The 23,129-nt window shown below is 40.3% G+C and overlaps 1 protein-coding gene across 1 annotated transcript; it reads right to left on the reverse strand.

Annotated features, from left to right (window-relative positions):
* Positions 1-647: 647 nt before the first annotated feature.
* Positions 648-22,820, reverse strand: MAPRE1 (microtubule-associated protein, RP/EB family, member 1). Its single transcript, XM_014550684.1, is given in 8 exon segments — positions 648-2,378; positions 4,668-4,820; positions 10,085-10,206; positions 12,623-12,830; positions 15,073-15,180; positions 15,182-15,219; positions 22,559-22,682; positions 22,800-22,820. Coding segments are annotated over 7 exon segments (807 nt in total). The 5' UTR covers positions 22,680-22,682; positions 22,800-22,820; the 3' UTR covers positions 648-2,321.
* Positions 22,821-23,129: the final 309 nt, after the last annotated feature.

Raw genomic sequence — 23,129 nt, forward strand, 5'->3', positions numbered from 1 at the left:
CTGGTTTTCCGGGTCCCCCCCAGCTCTTACTTTCCCCAGCACTCAGGCTCCTGCTGCTCTTATAAGGCAGCCAGTCAGCGTGGTTAGAACTAAGGCCAACAGCCCTAACTGGTTTGGCTCAGTGGATAGAGTGTTGGCCTGCGGACTGAAGGGTCCCAGGTTCCATTCCACCTTCGTTGCGGGCACATCCCAGGTGGGGGTGTTCAGGAGGCAGCTGATTGATTCTCTCTCATCGATGTTTCTAACTCTCTATCCCTCTTCCTTCCTCTCTGTAAAAAATCAATAAAATATATTTAAAAAAAAAAAAAGAAAAGAAAAAGGGGGGGGGGGGTAAGTATCTCCCCATGGTCCTGCTGTATATCTCAGGAGAAAATAGCCTAAAAAGGCTATTTTCACAGGAGCTTGGCCAATCCTTGGACTTCTGGAAGACCTCTCATAGTATTATGAGAATTTACAACAGCTGGAGGCTGAGAAATGTAATGTGAAGAATAGAGGGGAAGAAAGGAATAGGCTGAGAAATAAGCACATTTGAAAAACAGTAAAAGATTTTTAAAAGATCAATACTAATTTAAGAAAGAAGTATCAGTACCTTATCATTTGAACCTAAAAGAACATACCAGGGCAAGACAAATTTCAGAAGACATGACACTCTTGAAATACAGAATTTTATTTAGAAACTGCTTAAAAGTAGAAAAAAAAAAACCCTGTCAAGAAAGACCAGGTGGAAAATGGGTTCCCAATAAAATGGAATTTTAGGGCAACAAAAGTCTAAAGGCCACAAAAGAGAAATAGCACCACTGTTATTTGAACAATGGCTAGTTACTTGCATTTTTGGCATTGTTAATCACTGAATCTGGGTTTCTCTCTGAATTTCACACAGAGCATGCACTACACAACAATTTATTATAAAATACCTGCTTTCTACACACATTTTAGGACAAACTACCACCATCAACAAATCAATACAATTACATCAGGGGCTGAACAAGCTCAGTAGTGGGTGACACACATTTTGCAGAATTCTGCCAAACAAAGGAACTGAATAGAAGGTAGGCAAAGCAAATGAGGGGTGTTAAGGAATGAAATAGTTTAAATATTAATAATTAATTCAGACATGGTACTGTATTTTCTGCAAAAGAAAATTAACATTTAGTAACACGCTAATGAATTTTATCTCCAAAGAGATTAGTGCACTGGCAAAGTATTCTGATAACAGTGGAGGGCTGTGGACAGCAGGTACCAAAAACACCCAGCCTTGCAGATCTCAAGGTAGCTATGGCCTTCACTGATCACTCCCTTTGTCAGAAGTCCAAAAAGAACTTGCAGCATGATCACCTGCCTGCTGAACTTTCACTCTAAGCAGCAAACTCTAAGGAGCCAAACAGGAGTCCCCAGTGGGCAAGGGATGCAGAAAAACATGTTAAATGTAAACTTAAAAGACAGCAAAATGGGACACAAACCCCCATTCAAATCCCAGAGATGTGGGCAAGTCCCCAAAAGTAGTTGTTAGATTTTAAAACTGAACACACCTCATTTCCCAAAGACACAATACACAGAAATTTCAGGGGTAACTGGAAAAATCATCAGAGAAATGCTCAATGAATATCAAGCTATTCAACTCAAATATCTCAGGGTTGAAACATACCCTCTATTCATTCAGCCAACAATGCCTCTTGCAGAGATGCAATTGGTCAAGGACACCAAATGGCTTTAGAGAGCAACTTTTTAAATTTTCCTTCTGGGCCAAGGTTAGGCCTATGAAGATTCAAACAGCTCTGCAAGGCCTGTGAACAGCAAGTTCTGAAGGTTCCAAGTTCTGGCCCTTCCTTCCCAGACACAAGGGCAACACACAAACTCTCCTATCAGGTTACATTTTATATTTTGAAATATGCAAACGTAATTCAAATACTCTTAAGGCATTCATTTATTAAAACGTTCTCTGCCAAGATTTCACATTAGCTTAAAATTAAATTCAGACTTTACATTTCACTACTGAGGTATCCACCTCAGCGTATCACATAAAAACACCTTCTCCAGCAATCAGTGTTACCAGCATCCATATGGTGAGCCCATGGTCAGCCTCTTTGTTCCCTAAGTGAACCAACTAGATGTTAATACTGCTCTGCTACAAGGTAAAAGCTCCTAACTCAAACTTATTGAAAAAAGAGTGAAACTTCTGCAAAGTGCACTTTAAGAAGAGGTACTTTTTGCTTATGGAAGGAAACCAGTGAGTCCTCTAAAAATAATAAAAGGGAGTATTTTACAGTTAAGCACATGATTTGGAGTGAAGAATTCGGATGTTGCTCTGCTGGTCCAAGCTGTTAATACTCTTCTTGTTCCTCCTGTGGGCCCCCTTCATCAGGTATCACAAAGCCTTCCTAAAATAGGAAAATGAGAGGGAAAGCTATTACTCAACAGTGAATGATCAGCTTCTAATGTGGGTTCACTTTCCTCAAATTTAGAGTCCTGCCTCTACCACACACTTGGTGTTTAATGGCATAAGGCCAGGGTACCCCTATTTTATTCCTTACGCAGAGGAATCACATCTCACAAAATACAAACACTGAGCACAATCAAATGGTAATGGACGTGTATACATTGGCTTGATTATAGTGATGATTTCACATCATCAAGTTGTACTTAAATACGTGCAGTTCATTATGTCAATTCTACTTCAATAAGATTCTTTTAAAAAAAAAAGTTAGCCCAGCTGGTGTGGCTCAGTGGTTGTCAACCCAGGTCATGGTTGATTCCTGGTCAGGGCACATGCCTGGTTATGGGATTGATCCCCGGTAGGGGGTGTGCAGGAGGCAGCCGATTGGGGTGTGCAGGAGGCAGCTGACCCGTGATTCTCTCTCATGATTGATGCTTCTCTCTCTCTCTCTCTCTCTCTCTCTCTCTCTCTCTCTCTCTCCTCCTCTCCCTTCTTCTTTGTGAAATCAATTAAAAAAAACACAAGTTACCCTCAACAATCCCTAAGGTCACCATAAATTTCAGTTCTACCATCTCCTCTCAATAAACTGCCTACACTATAGGCAGCTTTTCCTTTATACATTCCTTTGACAGCATTTAGGAACCATGCCTGCTATTTAGGAGTGTTGTGGGTGTTGTGTTTACACATAAACATGTCTGACCCAACACTAGTATCATGGGAAATCAGATTTGGGGCTCCCATCTCATACCAGCTACAGGGTATTCTGGCATATACTAATAGCTACATTAACATAAAAATTACACTTCCCTTCAACCATCATCTTATTTTTTTTTTTAACAAATCTCTATGGCTGAATTTACTTAAGATATGACTCAAGTAAAATAATACTCAAAAAATAAATAAAATAATACTCAGACTAGAACAAGAATCCCTATATCCTCATCATCTTTGTTTTTGTTATCTGGCACAGAGCAAGCCTGAAATAAGAATTTGTTTAACAAATTATTCACTTTTCAGTTGTCTTAATCCCTCAAATTTACTTGATATGTTTGGAGAACAGTATTAATAACAGCATGTACCTTATATCTGTATACTACATATATACTACAAAGTACTTAGACATATACTATAGACCTTGCTAGGAATGAAGAAAAATTATAATATAGCCACTAAACAGTGGATACAGCAAGATACCAAATCCTAAATCGAGGAAAAATCAGTCTTTCCTGGTCAGTTAATGTAATGATTAATACCAGCAGATTCAGCCAGACAACATAGCTCAGTGGTTGAGCGTAGACCTATGAACCAGGAGGTCATGGTTCAATTCCCAGTCGGGGCACATGCCCGGGTTGTGGGCTCTATCCCCAGTGGGGGCCATACAGGAGTTGAGCAATGATTCTCATCATTGATGTTTCTCTCTCTCTTTCTCTCTCCCTTCCTCTCTGAAATCAATAAAAATGTATTAAAAAATATATACATATCAATATATATATATATATATATATATATATATACACACACACACACACACACACACAGACACACAATCAATAAAAATGTATTAAAAAATATATACATATCAATATATATATATATATACACAGACACAGACACACACACACACACACACACATATATATACAGATACAGATACACACACACACACACACACACACACACACACACACACACAATCAGCAGATTTGGCTGTGTAAACACATGGATTCCCAATAAATCTGACCACAAAGCACTTTGAGGAAATGGGAATCAGACACACTCTTGGGAGGGAGGAGCAAATTTACACTCTGACAGCTGTGGGCAGCACATAAAAAAGGAGCCATGTGCCTGGTTCTCCAGAGCATGCGAGGGGCCCTGATAAAATGGAGGCAACAACTCAGGCTGAGGGTTCTAGGCTGCAGGGTGTGGAGAGGGGATGGTGCAGCATGATCATTTTGTGGCACTCATCACCTATCAGTAGCCACAAACTACAGAAGCAGGGCAAACCAGCCACCTACTTCTTCCTATTCCTGCCTCAGGGACTCACAGACCTCAAGGCAAAGGCTGAAGCTGGCAGAAGTGCCCTCTGGCTGACTGAAGAGTCAAAGATGAAGTCCTTTGTGAATGCTATGCTGGAATTCGACAAGCATCAGCACTGAGTTTGCCAAAACCAACCAGATAAAATTCATTTTCTCTTAGGTGGCAAAATGGCAAATTTCCTCATGTCAAAACGTACATCTGTGGCATAGAGAATGTCCACAATCCTCTGCAATACAGGGTTGTTTTCCCCCTCGTTCTCCTGGCAAATCAATTCAATGTTCCTTAGCTTTCCAAAGTAGAAATCTCTTTCTTTCTCCAAGTGTTCGAGGGTAAGTTTCAATACGTTGACCTGCACAAGACATTAAGAAGGGTGAGAAACTTGGCATTCATGTACCAGTAACATATCAGACAAACATCTAACCCAAAAGGAGATATGGTCTTTCATCAAATTCTCTAAAATGGACAAAAACCTATTTTAGTTTAGTATCAATTTTCTCCAGCCCCAGATAAATAACATGGGCTGGCCCTAGCCAGTTTGGCTCAGTGGACAGAGCGTCGGCCTGCGAAATGAAAGGTCCCAGGTTTGACTCAGGTCAAGGGCACATGCCCGGGTTGTGGGCTCGATCCCCAGTGGGGGACTTGCAGGAGGCAGCCAATCAATGATTCTCTATCATGGATGTTTCTATCTCTCTTTCCCTCTTCCTTCCTCTCTGAAATAAAAAAATATATATTTAAAATAAATAAATAACATGGGCTTGTTCATGGCCACCTTAAATATAATAATTCTCACAAAAGGGCAGACAACGCCATGAACATTCAAGAACTTCTAAGGGAGTGAGAAAAGATCCAGGAGCCTGACACAAACATAGAAGCAAAATCCAGCCCAGCAGGACTCAATCATAAATTGAGTCCTTACCATTGGTCCATCAAGTTCATATATTTTTGCATGTGGAGGTCAATGGAAACAGAGGGTCTGGTCCAGGGGACAGGGTAGAAATGGCAAGCCAGGAGGTTCCAGTTAAAGATGACTAATACTAGCCAAAGACAGCTAGGACTGAGGGAGGCCTGGGCACAGAAAACTCAATGGTTTTTCCCTTCCACTCCTCCTGTATATTGGGGGAAGCGGGAGGGGCGGGGGGGTGGGGGATCCTTAACTCAGAAGAGAAACATCTTCTGTGAAGAATGTCCTGGCACCTGTCTGTCTCTGAAGAGTCTGAAAAGGGAGAGAAGACAGCGGAGGTAGGGAACAGACCCCACCACATTCCACTGCTAGATCCCTCCATTGAGCATCTCATCTGCTCACCATACATGCAGCAGGCGCTTCTAGGAGCTCCACTGAGGGGCTCTCATTTCCACAAAGGGACAATAAAGAAAGAAATCTCAGTGCTTAGGCCAGGACTCTTAACTAGCCAAGAGTAATAAAAGTTGTAACAATTCTCCCGGTCCTTTATGTATTTTAAGCATGGTGCATCTTCACTCCAGTATATCTGAATCTATGACATGTGAATTCACTTTAACTCTCACTAAATGTAAATTACAAGGCATAACGTGTAGCATAAAATCCTCATGGAACTTATAGGCTAGGGGCACATGGAAAACCAAGCCAGGAAATCAAAGGTAAAGCAGATGGGAACAATTTGGGTAGCAGGGAGTCTGAGAGCCAGAAGGCACTATAGAAATCTAGTCTGAACTCATAGCTGCAGAAACTGAAGTGAACAGCTGATCTAGCTTCCCTACAGCCTGATGAAGAAGCCAGACACAACCAGAGGGACTGCCCCTGTCTAGTTTCCCCTTCATAACCTGCAGTCAAGAACCATCCAGAGATGTGGAGCAGGTGACTAGAACCAGCAAGACCATTCTATCAAAGACTTCTTTTTAATTTCAGAGAGGAAGGGAGAAGGAGAGAGAGAGAGAGAGAGAAACATCAATGATGAGAATCATTGACTGGCTGCCCCTGCACGCCCCCTACTGGGGATCGAGCCCGAAACCTGGGCATATGCCCTTGACTGGAATCAAACCTGGGACCCTTCAGTCTGCAGGCCGACGCTCTATCCACTGAACCAAACTGGCTAGGGCTATCAAAGACTTAATGTTAATGTTCATCATAAAAGGCCTGAACAGACCACATGAGAAGAATCAAGAAATACCTTTATCAACCACAGAAATCATTTTTAAAATAAATGAAAGTTTCAATAAAGTACTACCATTACCCAGTAGCCAGCAACACTAAATTGTCCAAAAAAACAAAAACAAAAAACAAACTAAATTTTCCATTTCCCCAAATTCTCCCCACCCCTGCTTTTAACTGCTGCCAGTTGCCTTTCCTTAAACCAGTGGTTCTCAACCTTCCTAATGCCGCGACCCTTTAATACAGTTCCTCATGTTGTGGTGACCCCCAGCCATAAAATTATTTTCGTTGCTACTTCATAACTATAACTTTGCTACTGTTATGAATCGTAATGTAAATATCTGATATGCAGGATGTATTTTCATTGTTACAAATTGAACATAATTAAAGCGTAGTGATTAATCACAAAAACAATATGTAATTATATATGTGTTTTCCGATGGTCTTAGGCAACCCCTGTGAAAGGGTCGTTTGACCCCCAAAGGGGTCGCGACCCACAGGTTGAGAACCGCTGCCTTAAACTATCAGCCCCAAAGTGCAATACAAAAAGGAATAGAAGGGCAAGAGTTGACCAACCCCAGCAATAGGAAGCTGCCTTGGATCTTCAGTTGCAAGATCCAAAAGCTGGGAAGAGGCCTTCTAATCACATTAGTGACCAAGAAGGAAAGGAAAACCAGAATACCTTAAAAAGGTATGCTAGCTCATGTTTCACTAGTGCCTCCCTCACAAATCATTAAACCTTCTCTGGCCTACACATCATCCAGGGCACCAGAACCCAGCCTTCTGGGCCCCACCTATAAGACCAAAGCAGCATTCCTCCTCACTATCACTCAATAACTACAATTCCACAAGAAACAGTAAGTACACACTGTGTCACTTGGCACTCCTCTAAATGCTTCTTTGTGAGGTTATTAAAAATCTGTGGCTACTAATCAATGTCACTCTTAGAACATTCTCTTGTAGTAAAGTAAGAGCTATAATCTAAGAAGCCCCAAAAAGAATGCTTAGAACTTGCACTGGCCCATTTGGCAGCTATGAGCCACACGTGGCTATCTGAGCCCTTGAAATGTGGGCTTTCAAATGTAAAACATCTCATAATTATATAAATATAATTATTTATATTGATTATGTCAGAATGATATTTTGGATATATGGGGTAATGTGTTATTAGAGTTAATTTAACCTTGTTTCTTTTTACTTCTTTTTAATGTGGCTATTAAAAATTTCAAATCATATATGTGCCTCACATTTCTGGTTCACATTCTGTTTCTATTGAACAGTGTTGCTCTGGAATAAAATCAAATAAAGGTAAATTTCTCCAGAATGACTTAAGAATGTGGAATTGATGCAGATCGCCCAATGATATGAACACTATAAGGTAATTTGTATAGAATACACTCTTCTCTTATCCTAACAAACTCATCTGGCTCTACTTCTCCTATTGGTCATAACCCCAGACCTCCACACCTTTGTTAGGGCCACAAATTCAAATATTTTCAGGGGCCAGAAAGATCATGTAACAAGGGAGTAACAGGATGTGGGGAAAGCCTTTGGCAACCTGGAGAGAAGCTAAAACCTTTCATATTAAAAAAAAATTTTTTTAATTAAAACCCTCTGCAGCCCTAGCTGGTTTGGCTCAGTGGCTTTCGGACTGAAGGGTCCCATGTTCAATTCCAGTCAAGGGCACATGCCTGGGTTGCAGGCTCCATCCCCAGTGAGGGTCGTGCAGGAGGCGGCCAATCAATGATTCTCTCTCATCATTGATGTTTCTATCTCTCTCTCCCTCTCCTTTCCTCTCTGAAATCAATAAAAAAAATATGTATAAAAAAAAAAAACAACCCTGTGCAGACCAAAATATTTCTGAGACAGGGCTGAACCAGCTGAGTATGAGCTGGGTTCAAATCCCAGCTCAAGTTACTTAACCTCTCTGAGCCACACTATCCTTATCTGTAACACCTCATAGGGCTAATGTAAAAGTGAAATTAAAGTGCTTAATAACATAATGGCATACACACTCTAAAAGTGTGAGCTATTTTTGGTTTTGCTATTAATGTTCGAGTGCTCCATATAGGGTATTAACACTTGTGTACTTATTTCATACGCAAAATATTTTATTCCTGTGAACTTTTAAGAAACACTTCAAGGCTTATCTCACTGTATCAAGACAACGAACAGGAACCATAATAACCACAACTGCCAATACCCTATTTATCCCAACACCATTCCAGGCACTTGACCTAACATCAGCTCACGTAATCCACTCACCTACCGTGAGCAAAGTATGATGAGCCCACTTCACAGGAGGCAGTAAGTTCAGAGAGATTAACTGGCGTGCCCCAAGTGGCAGGGCCAGGATAGTCCTCAAATCTATGCATCCCAAAGCCTGAGCTCCCTCATACAGGACACCAGCTGAGCCTCTGCCTCTTCTCCTGAGGGTTCGAGATCAGCCCTGTGCTGGTCACCCGTTCTCACCACTAACAACCCTCACTCTGTTTTTCTGACACTGCTTCCTGTGCACAACCAGGCCTGAAAACCGACAGTTACAGGAAGTCTCCTTAGTCTCCAGAACTTCTACACTTCAGTGACAGCACCCAGAGGCTGCTCAAAGCAGCCTCACTAATGGGGCTGGTGACCCAGTCACCTCGACACTCCTCAGGCACCCAGGACCATGAGCCACATGCAAATTAGAGAATAAATTAAAAAACATGATCTTTGGGCAGGCTTTTCTGTCCTGGTTTCCTAGATGCAGGGACTGGGTCAGGATTAAAACGAAGTTGTGACCCCCAGGTTTTAGGACGTGGCTTTTGGGAAAGTAGAAGAGTCCAATCTCAAACTCACTAAGATAACAAAGCATCGCAATTTTAAAACTGGGGTTAATCAAGAGAATCATTCAAAAGCAAACAAACAAAAGAACTACCAGGATTAGTGAGAAAATGTTTAAAAGTCTAAATTTGTTCTGATCCATAGACCTGACATGTATCTTCAGGATATTAGTTAATCCTAAAGAAGACATTTCAAACCACTGACCTATGAAGACCAGAAGAATAGGCTTTTCATATCAGTTCTACTCTCAACTTGGATTACAGCAGAGAAACTGTAAAATCCTTTTTTAAATATTACTCAGAAAGAAAGTCTCCTTTATCATTTTCAGAGCAAAAAATTCAAGATACTCTGAATCCCACAGAATCCTAACAGCATTCCAGAGACATTCAACAGGGTTATTGTATAGGTGGGTTTCCAAACTAAGACACTGGTTTCTGTCACACTAACAGATCTCAGAAATGCCTGACACCCCGCTTCTACCTCCACACTCACCCTGCTCCCCACATAGCACTGACAGGCTCACACATGTCACGACGATGACTGTTTCAGCAAGCAGACAAAGCAGGTCTTCCTACAAGAACACGAACCAGCCTTTTCTGGTCAGTGCAGCCAGTATCCTTTCCACCGACATGACTCCAGTCTGGGGTACAGGAGGGACCTACCTGCTGCATCAGTTCAGCTGCTTCGTCGTCCCCATTGCCCACACCAGGATTCTTTCGCACCACACCGGGGCCAGCCTTAGGGGTTGCAGTAGTTCTGTGTGTCGCAATGGGCCTCTGTGGAGCTGAGAGAAGATCAGAGGTTTTTTTAAGAGCAGAAATTTCAAAACCAAAAAGAACCCGCCAGCGCTGGCCAGGTGGCTCAGCTGGTTGGAGCGTCAGCTGTACACCAAAAGGTTTCCAGTTCAATTCCCAGTTGAGGTGCATATGGGAGGCAACCAATCAATGTTTCTCTCTCTCCCTCCCTCCCTCCCTCTAAAATCAATAAACATATCCTCGAGTAAGGATTAAAAAAAAAAACACCAGATGACAAGAGGAGGCTGTGAACAACTTCCCTCCACAGTAATGCAGGGACCCAATGTGGCGAGCCCAGCATGTATGGCAATACCCCCAAGTCTGCCCAAAGTGGTTTTTTATCCTGGTAGCAGAGTACCAATTTTAGCCATAATCTCGTGCTGGGAGTAAGTCCTCCTATGAGGTCTTTTTGTTGCTGTGGTGAATAGATCATCTGAAAGAGGCACACACAGTTGATGTACCTTAACCCAGTTCCAACCAAATCCACCAGAAGGGCAGCTTCATGGCACAAAGGCAAACTTCATGCCAGTAGTGAGCTCACAGTTCCAGCTGTTGCTCTGCACTCACAGTTCCCCACCTGAAAAGTAAGATGCCTCCTAACTCAGAACCTCAGACTCCTTGGACTGGAAGAGTGGGGTGGTAGAGACTGCTCTCACAAGTAATTACTTCAAAGCCCATATCTTGCTCACCTTTTAGAAGGTGGTTAGATGGGTTAGGAGAGAAAAGGAGCACAGTGACCAGGATTTACAAACTTCTCTCAGCAGTAGTAGCCGAAAGCAGATAAGGAGAAAGTAGTAAAGGATCCAACCAATCTACAAGTTAAAATAATCAAGACTGGGCTACCTCAAGGCAAATGTATCGTTCATGATTTTATTCATTTATTCAGCAATCATTTTAGAAAGCTTGTACATTATGCCAGGCTTAGAAATATCTAATTGTCCTGACACCCCAAATTATTCAGTAACCATACAGTAATAGGCATTTCCTCTGGATGATCTCTAGTATCATCTCAAGTATGTTTATCAATAAGTTTATCCCAAAGACTAAATGCTTAATGCAAGTCTCCACTTGCCTGTTAGCCACATCTGAAATGAAATGCACAGGGTTACCTATGCAATCCCCCATTCTAAGTAGCTAAGAAATAAAAGTACTTGGAGAAATCGGATCTTTCATATACACTGCTGATGGGAATGCAAAATGGTTCAGCCACTTTGGAAAACAGGTATTTCTGCAAAACGTTAAACACAGAGTTACCATATGACCCAATAATTATGCTCCAAGAGTATATACTCCCAGATCTATACCCAAAAGAAATGAAAACACATGTCTACAAAGAAACTTGTATAGAAATGTTCATAGCAGCATTATTCATAATAGCTAGTGGAAACAACACAAATAATCAACTGATGAATAAATAAAAATGTGGTCTAGTCATACAATGGAATACTATTCACCCATTAAAAGGGATAAAGTACTGATACATGCTACAACATAGATAAATGTTGAAAACATGTTAAATGAAAAAAAACCAGACACAAAAGACACATATTCTGTGATCCCATTTATATCAGATCATATAAAAATTTAAAAGTACTCAATGTCCTTCTCTTCCTACCAGATGGATCAGCCTCTTTTTCAAGGTATAATGGGACCTTAACTAATATTCTTGAAAAGGAGGCATTAGCATCTGTAGATCATCCACCCTGCCCCCAAAGTATAGGTATAATCTATAAATATACTACTACAAACACATTTTGGGAAACCTCCAGGCCAAGACTTTTTAGAGAACATCTCTAAAAAACAGCTCCCCACCCCCACCCCTGCTTCCAAGATTCTGCTGGCATCACAGCAAGCCAAAGCCACTTAACAGCTAAAGTTCTTGGGAGGGCAGGGAAGCTGTAAGTAATGTCCAAGAAGCTTATCTGCAGACAGAATAATGATGCAGAGAGCCTAGAACAGTCCCTGAGAGACCTAGAAAGCTCCTTCAGTTCCTGAGAGCTCAGGTCTTACTGTTATTGGGCTCTGTATAATGTCCTTGTGTTCGAAGCTCTTTTATGTGAGTTAACCTGAAGGGTTTCTACTCCATACAACTAAAGAGCCTTGGCAAACTGCATACAGTAACTCATCCAGGCCTCAAAAGCAACTCTCTGGGGCACATATTCAAATTCCTGTTCTATACAGGAGGAAACTTTAGGGCAGGTCAAGTAGCCACACAGGGTTACAGAGACCTGAAAACAACCCAGGTCAGCCTGATGCCACATGTCATGGTCTTGCCACATGGCTGTGACGAGGCTCCTTAAGTTCCCTAAGCCTATGGCTACTCAAAAATTCTGGTTAAATGTGAATGAATGAATAAATACCTGCAAAACTATTGTTTGGAATTGATATTTCTGTATGGTTTTTTACCTGCACTGCTAGAGCTGAGAGGTTTCTTCGGTTTGTTCATAGCTGGAGCAACAAGGGAGGGAGCCACGGCAGTTTCTTGACCTTGTCTGGCAGCTACAGGGTCATAGTCTTTTCCATCATAGTTTGCATCAAAAAACTTCTTGAACCACTGAACGAATTCAAAATTGTCCTGAAACTTTCCTTTTACTAATCTGTCCACAGGAATTATCTGCAGAGAAACATCAAGACTGTTTAGCTCAAAGCAAGAGGCTTTTGGAAAGCATCCAACATGTCAATGCATCAATCAAAGCTCTGCCTGCCAAGGAAAAATATATAGTTTAGAGGCAAGAACTTACTATAAAGTAAGCCCCTGAAACTTGATAGAGCAAATTTTATCCAGTTTGCCTTCCACAGAATACCAAGCCCCCTCCAAGTCCATCAAAAAGAATCAGAATCCCTGAAACTTTATAGAGCAAATTTTATCCACTTTGCCTTCCACAGGATAGTTCTACCTACCAAGCCCCCTCCAAGTCCATCAAAAAGAATCAGAAATGCAAATGGAACAAGTATCATTACAAGTCCCATACACATTCCCAAACACATCCTAAGATATGTCATTCCACTGTAAAAAGTAAGTCTCCTGTGTAACTTGCATGGCCACAGTGCCTGTCACAAAGTATAAAATCCAGAGCATAAACTAACCACATGTATCTATAATAAACTGTGATTTTAAAAAATTGTCTTAAAAGTACATCAAGACACAAAATCAGTCCTGGGACAGATTTCTACAAAATGGTATATTTTTCAAGTAATTCTAATCCTATTAAAACACACTTTAAGGATTCTGTAAGTTTTGTTATTATACAAGAATACTGTGTTATCAGATATTATTCCAAGTCATTGAACTGCCAGCCAGAGTTTACGTTCAAGGATTCCAGTTGCAATGGTATTTTTATAAATAATATATGTAATAATCTGAACTATATCCATCCCTCAGAGCAAATAAAAATAAAATTACTTTGTATGGGATAGAGGTATAGCTGAAACAAAACTAGATGTGAGTCAGTAATTGCTGAGGTACATGGGGGATCAATGCACCATACTCTTTTTTACTTTAGAAATTTACCTTATTCAAAAAATTTAAGGTCTATAAAAAGAAAAAGATACATTACTGTATATAATAAGCTGCACCTAGTTACACTATGCCTGGTAACTAAATGATAGTCTTACAATACACATGCATATTTTATATAGTGCAGAGACAAAACTAAAATAAAGACTGATTTCAAAGTAAACAAAAACCAGACACACAAGCAAAATAAAGGGGTGATTACAAGCTTTACTAAAAATGTATTTTCCCCAAGAAATGGCTTAAAAGGAAAAACCCCTCTAATGGGTGAGGAGAGAAATTGCTTAATTTTGCAATAGTTACACATTATTTAACCATGGAGATACGCTCAGAGAAATGCATCGTTAGACAATTTCATCACTGTGCAAACAGCACAGTGTGACTTACACAAACCTAGATGATACAGTTGACTACACACCTTGGCTATATGATATAGCCTATTGCTCCTAGGCTATAAGCCTGCACAGAATGTAAATATACAAAACCTCACAAGATCAAATCAAGCACAAGAGATGCAAGAGATGTGGTAAACACAGGATGTATGAAGCTGCTGCAGGCATAACACAGCATACTGTTTACAGCAAGCTTTTTTAATAGAAAGAGTACACTCTAAAATAACAATTAAATAGTATAGTAAATACATAAACCAGTAACATAGTCACTTATTATCATTATCAAGGATTATATACTGTTCATAATTATATGTACTACATACTATACTTTTATACGACTGGCAGGGCAGGTTTATTTACACCAGCACCACCAAAAACACTTAATGAATTGTGCTACAATGCTGCAATGTCACTAGGTGACAGGGACTTTTCACCTAGCTTTGTTATGTCAACAGGCGGTCCTTCATTTACTGAAACACTGTTATGTAGCGCATGACTCTAATCTATTATCTGCTAAAACAGAGATAATATTTGTCCTAATGAAGCTTGGTTGAGGGTATCTTCAAATAACCTTGGGGGCAAGAGGAAACGTCCCAACAAGGGATCTTCCTCATATCCTGCTTTTACAAAGCAAGTATTTCTAGAATCTTCTCTATGCTTTACAGAATTAAATCCAGATATTAAAGAGTTAGATCTCAGTAATAGAGATTAAACAGGTTGACTCCTATAGGTGATTACTAACTTCACTATGAAGAAAGAACATAGCAAGGGAACTGGGGTAGGAGGACAGAGGGAAACTTAGCTCCCAATAAATTCTATGTTAACTGGAGAAAAGGAAAATATATAAATTGGGAAAAGAAAATGTCCAAAGTCATGGGCCAGCAGCTGTATCCTTAGTAACAATCACTAGTCAAGAAACAACCTTAAATGAAAGAATAAAATTTACCTACTTTGTCAACACCCATCCTCTTAAAACCTGCTTGTAGTATTTTGAAGTTCTGGATGTATTCATGTTCTAGCTTAGCTTGAAATTTCACTTTCTTCAAGGCAATGGAGCCAAGGGAACAGCATGTCCATAGACTGACAATAGGCAGCCCCTGAATGAACAAGAGAAGAATAAAATATGCAATAGGTCATTAAATGTTATTATTAAAGAAGCAGGGGGAAATTTTACCCCAAAGCCACTTAACCCAGGTACAATTTTAAAAGTTGTAAAGTGGACCTACAATACCCAAAAGCTTCAATACCACTTGACTTCGAAGTCATTTTTAAAATCTATAACAACAATGTGGTTTTGCCTGATGGGTTCTTCAACACACTTGCAACTTGGAAGATGATGAAGGGACTTGGAAGGCAATGAGGGGAAAAGGAACGTATGTTTCTATGAAATTTTAAAACTACTCTTTATTAGAAACATAATAAAATGACCACTGCAAAAAAAAAAACATTTTTTTAATGAATGCATAGAATTGAGAAAAGGGAAACAGAGGTTGACATTTTCTGATTTTTCCCAAGGACATAACCTCATCCTCACGAGCGGGAGGAGGGATTTCCCAAGTATTTCAAAGATCCATGTTCTGAGGTTTAAAAAAATTTTTTTCTAAGATGTCTGTCTTCCTGAGCTTTTCACATCTCTAAATAAATTTAATTATGTTCATTACAGCATTATTTACAAAAGCCAATATATGGAAGAAATCCAGGTGCTCATCAATAGAAGAGGCTTTCCTTCTAGGCGCTGCCTTAATAACAAAGGCTGGCAACCCAAGCAGGGCTAGAAGAGGACCCCTCTTAAATGGCCACTGTCCCAACTATGTGCCACAGAACAGGCCCACATAATGTGTGGCTTAAGGATGTGGACAGGCTTAGGGTAGGCAGGACCAGCTGTGTCATGGCATCAACTATCAAATCTCACTAACTGTCACAGCCCCACTCTACCAGGATCTGTGCTGCAAGCAGAGAACACAAAACGAGGGCACTGTGTGGCCCCTGCTCCAAAGCTTACAATATTATCAAGGGCACTGGCTCTCAGCCCTTTTGGGTCAAGGGTCCCTTGGAGAAGTAGATGAAAGCAGCAGCCAACATTCTACACAGAAAAGATGCTCCCCAATCAGAAAACTCCAGGTTAAGAACTCTCAAAGTTTTAACTCAAATACGCAGGAAACAGATGACTACTAAATGTAAGAGTATTCAGGCTTAAGGGAGTAGGTAAGGCTTGAGTCATCTTAGAGGATGAATAAAGTGTGGAAATAGCCCGGCCAGCCTGGATCAGTGGTTGAGCTTCAACCTGTCAACCAGGAGGTCATGGTTCAATTCCCGGTCAGGGCACTTGCCCAGGTTGTGGGTTCCATCCCCAGGGCAGGGGGTGCAGGAGGCAGCCGATCAATGATTTTTTTTCATCATTGATGTTTCTATCTCTCTCTCCCTCTCCCTTCCTCTCTGAAATCAATAAAAACAAATATTTTTTTAATGAGGAAATAAAGGACTGTGAGGAGTCATTAATGCAAACATTAAAAGTCATCAAGAAAATTAACGTGGGAAAAATAATCCTATTTTACTTTTAAAAGAAGGAAACAAAACTGTACGACGCATGTTTGTATATGTTACTGCAACAATCTGTAACACCAACAGACTGGAAACAAACTAAATGTCCATTAACATGGACTGATCCAAGGAAAATCACAGTACTCCGGCCATAAAAGAAAGCAGCATGGCATCTGATGATATATGGATATGGTACACTCTCCAGAATATACACTGATTAAATATGCTACCATTTGTGAGGAAGGGAGGAAAAGGTGCACAACATCCGCAAACACACCAGCGGTTCTCAACCTGTGGGTCGCGAACAATGAAAATATATCCTGCATATCAGATATTTACATTACGATTCATAACAGCAGCAAAATTACAGTTATGAAGTAGCAACAAAAATAATTTTATGGTTGGGTCACAACATGAGGAACTGTATTTAAAGGGTTGCGGCACTAGGAAGGTTGAGAACCACTGGTAGAGGCTGGCTACCCAGCTGATAACACTGGTTTCCTCTGGGAGGGGAACTGGGTAGCTGGCAGACCCAGTTAAGAGGGAGATATCACTGTTTTATCTTTTTGTTCCTTTTAAATTTTAAACCATTTTGAGACTTTCAGTTATTCAAAAAAATAAAAACCATATATATTATGTCAATTAAATTTTAAAATTATAGGCAAATACTGAAAAGTACAGCTAAAATGAGTAACCTTGGGCAAGTTGTTTAACCTCTCTTTGCTTCCCTTACCTATGTGTAAAATGGTGTCGATAGTCCTGGCCTCCCAGGTGATAGATGTAAAGCACTTTGGAAAGTGCCTGGCCTATAAGCACTCAATAAATAAAGCCATGATTAAGAAAAAATGCAGCTAAAAGATAACAATAACTGTCTCTAACTTGTGGCATTACAGTGGAATATGGTTATGGTTTTCTTAATGTTTCAATAACAAAGACTTAATCACTTATAATCAGAAGGAAAGTTTCTTGGGAGGCAACTGGTCAATGTTTCTCTCTCACACTGATGTTTCTCTCTCTCCCTTTCGCTTCATCTCTCTCTAAAAGTCAATTAACATTTTTTTAAAAATATATATATATCCATCCTCTGGTGAGGATTTAAAAAAAAAAAAGGTCTCTTAGAAAGGCTGCAGACTAATGTGGTAGAACAAGAGAGAAGTGAGGGTGGGGGAACTTAGAGGGAACCTAGTGCCCAGTCAGGAGCCACTGTGGCAGCAGTGGGCAAACTGGTAAGGGGCTGGATCTAAAACACCCTTCAGAAGACATATAGAACTTGATGAATTAGACTCAGAGGATTCTCAGGCCTGAGACACTAGAATGGTGAAATCATGGCCCCAAATAAAGTGTCTGAAAAAGGGAGTCAACTTGAGGAGAAAAAGAGGGGTAGGCCTGGTTAAGGACATGGTAACACACCCTCATGAGCAAGACTGACAAGCTGTTTTATAGCTGGGGGAAAAGCAATCTGGCATTTGCCTGGGAGCATGTGAACACCTCTCCTATTCTGTGCAGCACAGGAACAATGGAGAGGCCAGGCTGGAGGGGAGAAGGCAGGAGAAGAGAGGGGAGCCAAGAACTCTTTCAGCTTCAGCAGGGACACTTGACATGTTCAAAGCACGATGCTGGGCCCCTGGAAAAGTGCAGAGGGGCCTGAATATGGGAATAGACCTGAGGAAAAAGAGAATGGGTGACAAAAGGCAACCAGTATCCCTTTTTGACACAAGCAATCACTCATCAAATCCTTCTCTGTGGTCAGGTTTGTTTTCTTGATGTCTAGCTTTCCAAAACAGGGGAACTACAGAATGTAATGAATCTTGAACAACCTACCAACTCTGTCTCTGAAAGTTATCCTCACCATATCTCACTACAAGAGCCAAGCAAAGGCTCATTTCACTGATGGGAGGTGGGGGGGTGCACAATACTGACAAAACTCAGCCATTTCACAGGCAGCCAGCACATTAATAGTATAGGCCCTCTCAAGAGAAAAACCTATTCCTAGCTTCTAAAGCCTGTATTTGGCAGGGAATTTTAATCTGCTTGATCCTCTTCTCATCAGAGCTATGAACAGGAAGTACTAGGCACCAGAGTTAAAGACTCTTGGGATTCTGCTTTGGCCTCAGCACATACAAGGATCTGAGGAGCCTCACTTTCTCTATGACTCCAACGCCCTGGCAGCAGGCCTTCTTCAGGGGCACAACAGTGTCTGTAGCTTATCTTGTTTGGTCTCCAACTAGAAGCTGAGACCAGGTTTTCTAAGCATTAACATGAAACACAATGTAATCATCTACATAACTCTGAGAGAAGCCCTACACAGCTGTCAAGAGGAGAAATGGTATGAATAAAAGTTTGCTTACAAATCACAGTTAAGTGTCCTGCACTTACCACTTTGTACTGGGGAAAAGCATTTTATCTAGAACAAGAAAAGTAACAACCAACAGGCAAGTTGAAATTCTTCAAATAATTTTTTTAAAATATATTTTTATTGATTTCAGAGAAAGGAAGGGAGAGGGAAAAGGAGAGAGATAGAAACATCAATGATGAGAGAAAATCATTGATAGGCTGCATGCCCCCTTACTGGGGATCGAGCCCACAACCTGGGCATGTGCCCTGACGGGGGAATCAAACTGTAACCTCCGCCCTGACTGGTTTGGCTCAGTGGACAGAGCATCGGCCTGCAGACTGAAGGGTCCCAGGTTCGATTCCAGTCAAGGGCATTGTACCTTGGTTGCAGGGGGTGTGCAGGAGGCAGCTGATCGATGTTTCTCTCTCATCAATGTTTCTAACTCTCTATCCTTCTCCCTTCCCCTCTGTAAAAAGTCAATGAAATATATTTTTTAAAAAAACTGTAACCTTCTGGTTCATAGCTCAATGCTCAACTACTGAGCCTCACTGGGGCAGGCTTGTCACAGATTTTTAATGAGATAATATCATTGTAATTAATTATACATAATCTACATTTAACTCTTTCAAATGTTTTTTTTTTAAAGATATAATGTGTATACATCAGAAAGAGTGTGGGCTGTGTAGTCAGAAAAATCTGGGTTCAAAACCAGCCATGCCCCATGGACATTCCCCATACCTGTAAAACAAAGTCTACCCTTATCCCCAGGGTCTAGTGAAGAACCCATATCTGACAGCTCTTTTTACAGGTGAGCCTCACAACAGCCCAAAAGGTCCTACTACCCCAGTTTACAAAAGAGGAATTGAACATTAAGGAACTCCAAAGTCACATGGCTCAGAGCAGACCTAAGCCTCGTCCTATCATGACAGCTTCCTGTCTGAATGAGATAAATCTGGAGCCAGATCAGAACATGCACAACTTATTTACACATGAAAAGAGAGCTAACTTTCTAATTAACTAAGTGAAATATACTTTGGTATATATTTACAGAAAGAAGTAACTTTTAGGGGGAAATTGGTGAAAAAGCCAGCTCCAATAAAAACTAAGATGACCTCATCCACACATTAGTCATAAATCACGGGTCAAACAAGTGCTTTAAAAGCCTCAAATAGAAATGTGGTGATAAAACTGAGGAAAACTAATAGAAAATGGGGGGAAAGCAGTCTGGATTTAAGGCTAACAACCTGCGCTTCTGACTAACAAAGTAACTCATGTTTAATCAGCATGACTCTCGGGCACCAGTGTTTCACTGAACAACTTCACATGGAGCTTCCTCTGACCATCTGTAAAACTGAGATTAAGCTTCACAGGGGAAATAACAAAACAAGCTAATGAAACCAAGACTAGGACACAGTTATAAAATAAGGAAGTACAAAGCTGAATTAATTTTTAAAAATCATATAAATGAGAGCAATAATTTTAAATTGATCCAAATGGCACTGGTCAGTGAAGGAAAAGTCTAGAGCAGTGGTTCTCAACCTTCCTAATGCCGTGACCCGTTAATACAGTCCCTCTGTTGTGGTGACCCCCAGCCATAAAATTATTTTCGTTGCTACTTCATAACTGTAAGTTTGCTACTGTTATGAATCGTAATGTAAATATCTGATATGCAGGATGTATTTTCATTGTTACAAATTGAACATAATTAAAGCATAGTGATTAATCACAAAAACAATATGTAATTATATATGTGTTTTCCGATGGTCTTAGGCAACCCCTGTGAAAGGGTCGTTCGACCCCCAAAGGGGTCGCGACCCACAGGTTGAGAACCGCTGGTCTAGAGTAATTAGAGTACAGGGGTTGAAGAGCCTGGGTTCTTCACTTGAATGAATGTTCAAGTCTCAATTTTGTTCTTGGCTGTATAACTGGACTTATTACTCAATTTCCCTAAGCCCATTTCCTCATCTGTAAAATAAGAATAATAAACATCCCTATCTCATGGAGGTATAGTAAGAATTAAATGAAGATATATTTAAAAAGCATTTACAGCCCTGACCGGTTTGGCTCGGTGGATACAGAATCAGCCTGCGGACTGAGGGGTCCCAGGTTCGATTCCAGTCAAGGGCATGTGCCTTGGTTGCGGGTACATCCCCAGTGGGGGGTGTGCAGGAGGCAGGTGATCGATGTTTCTCTCTCATAGATGTTTCTAACTCTCTATCCCTCTCCCTTCCTCTTTGTAAAAAAATCAATGAAATATATTTTTTAAAAAAACCTACCTCATAGAATTAACATAAGGATTAAATGAGATAATTCCTATAAAAAGCTGAACTATTATCTATTTTACAGTAATAGTATCAGGCATGCTGTTATATAGTGAATGAAGAAATTAGTAACTTTATAAAAGAAATTCTAAGTAAAAGTCCATTTATTGTTTGAAAATTACCAGATTCAATAGCCATAAAATATCCTTTTCCTGGGAAAATGTGACCTAAAAGTGCTACATTTTATTTCATTTTGCAACTGGGGTACACAGCCTGCACATTGGGACTGCCGCTGCCAGGGATATGGGGAGCTGTCAGGACTGCCTGTACATTGACATAACTGCTGAACCAGATTCATAGTAAGAGATCAGATCGTTAGACTAGGGTCACCCTAAAAAGTCCACAATTCTCAGATCACTGCCCAGTTGCAACCTAGGTGTTTCAAATTTTGAAATGAATTTTATTTCACCAATTTTTCATTTCTAATGCTTATATCATAATTCAGAACATTTATATATATAATAAATAAGTTCAGTTTTTTAATCCTTTAAGTAGTATGGTATAACATATCTGCAAAATGTATCTTTAAAACTGTGTATTTCAGGACCATCCAGTTTATTAAATGTTTATGTATTGAGAAAAACATGTAACATCTTTGAAGGTCAAGCATGAAAGTCAAACAGCTTAAGCTTAACTGTTTTACTGAAAATTACAAAAGAAATCTAATAGTACTTATCATTATATGCAAAATGGACTTTATAATGTAAAGCCAAAATATTGCCTACTAACACGGGTGATCTTACAATTAAAGTCCAGAATTCAAACATATATAAATAAGTAGGCTTTATTACTTACCAGAAGTAAAGTCCTTGAGTTGTTGTATGTATTCCATGGCCTCATGAAGCTGATCCTGTTTACACAGGCTCTCATCGATGTTTCAAAACTCTCTATTCCTCTCCCTTCCTCTCTGTAAAAAAATCAATAAAATATATTTTTTTAAAAAAACAAAAACATTTCAAATCTAAATGTGAAAGAGCATAAATGGAGACTTTGTGGCTAAGCTGCAGGCCTCTGAATTCAGTTTCTAAGGCGGGAGATGGAGGACTCACAGGCCAGCCAGAAGTGTGCTCTTTTTAAGCACATTTCTTTCAGAAGTGATACCAGGGCAGGGCTGAGAAGAAATGGTGCAGCCCTAACATAAAATCTGAACCTGTGGCTTTTGCAGTCAGATACAGACCTGCATATTCCTGAAGGACTTACAGGCTTTCCTGGAAAAGCGGCCTAGTGGATTTCTCTTACCTGAGCACAACTGTTCGACCTTTGTCAGATTCAACTGCAGGGACTCATTGATCCAGGCCAGCATGTCATGTCGACTTAGGTTCTCACTGGTGACTGACGTTGAATATACGTTCACTGCCATCTTCTATAGCATGTGAGGAAAAGAAAAGGGTTTGCATTATTAAGCATGCAAGGGAGAGCAAACATTTCCTCCTTACACATCACACAAGATTTGTGGGAACTCTCAATTTTTAAGCCTCACCTTCTTTCCCAAAAGGCTAAATCAGAGACACCAGCATTCTAGCCATGAGCCTGGAAGAAACATGACCTGAAATGACTTGCCCAACAACAGCCAGCCTAAAATTTAGGCTCCATTTTAATGTGATTGGTATAAAATTTTAAGCTACAATGAACACTAAGTAAAGGGAAGGTTAAATGTTTTATGAAGGGAGCCTGATGCACAAACAAGAACATTCTATTTAGAAAACATCAGTTCAAGCTTATCCATTAACATATTAAAACTAGAGGCCCGGTGCACAAATTCATGCACAGGTGGGGTCCCTCAGTCTGGCTGACGATGGGGGCCAATCGG

Source organism: Myotis brandtii, unplaced genomic scaffold (assembly GCF_000412655.1).
Source record: "Myotis brandtii unplaced genomic scaffold, ASM41265v1 scaffold61, whole genome shotgun sequence".
NCBI classification, from domain to species: domain Eukaryota; kingdom Metazoa; phylum Chordata; class Mammalia; order Chiroptera; family Vespertilionidae; genus Myotis; species Myotis brandtii.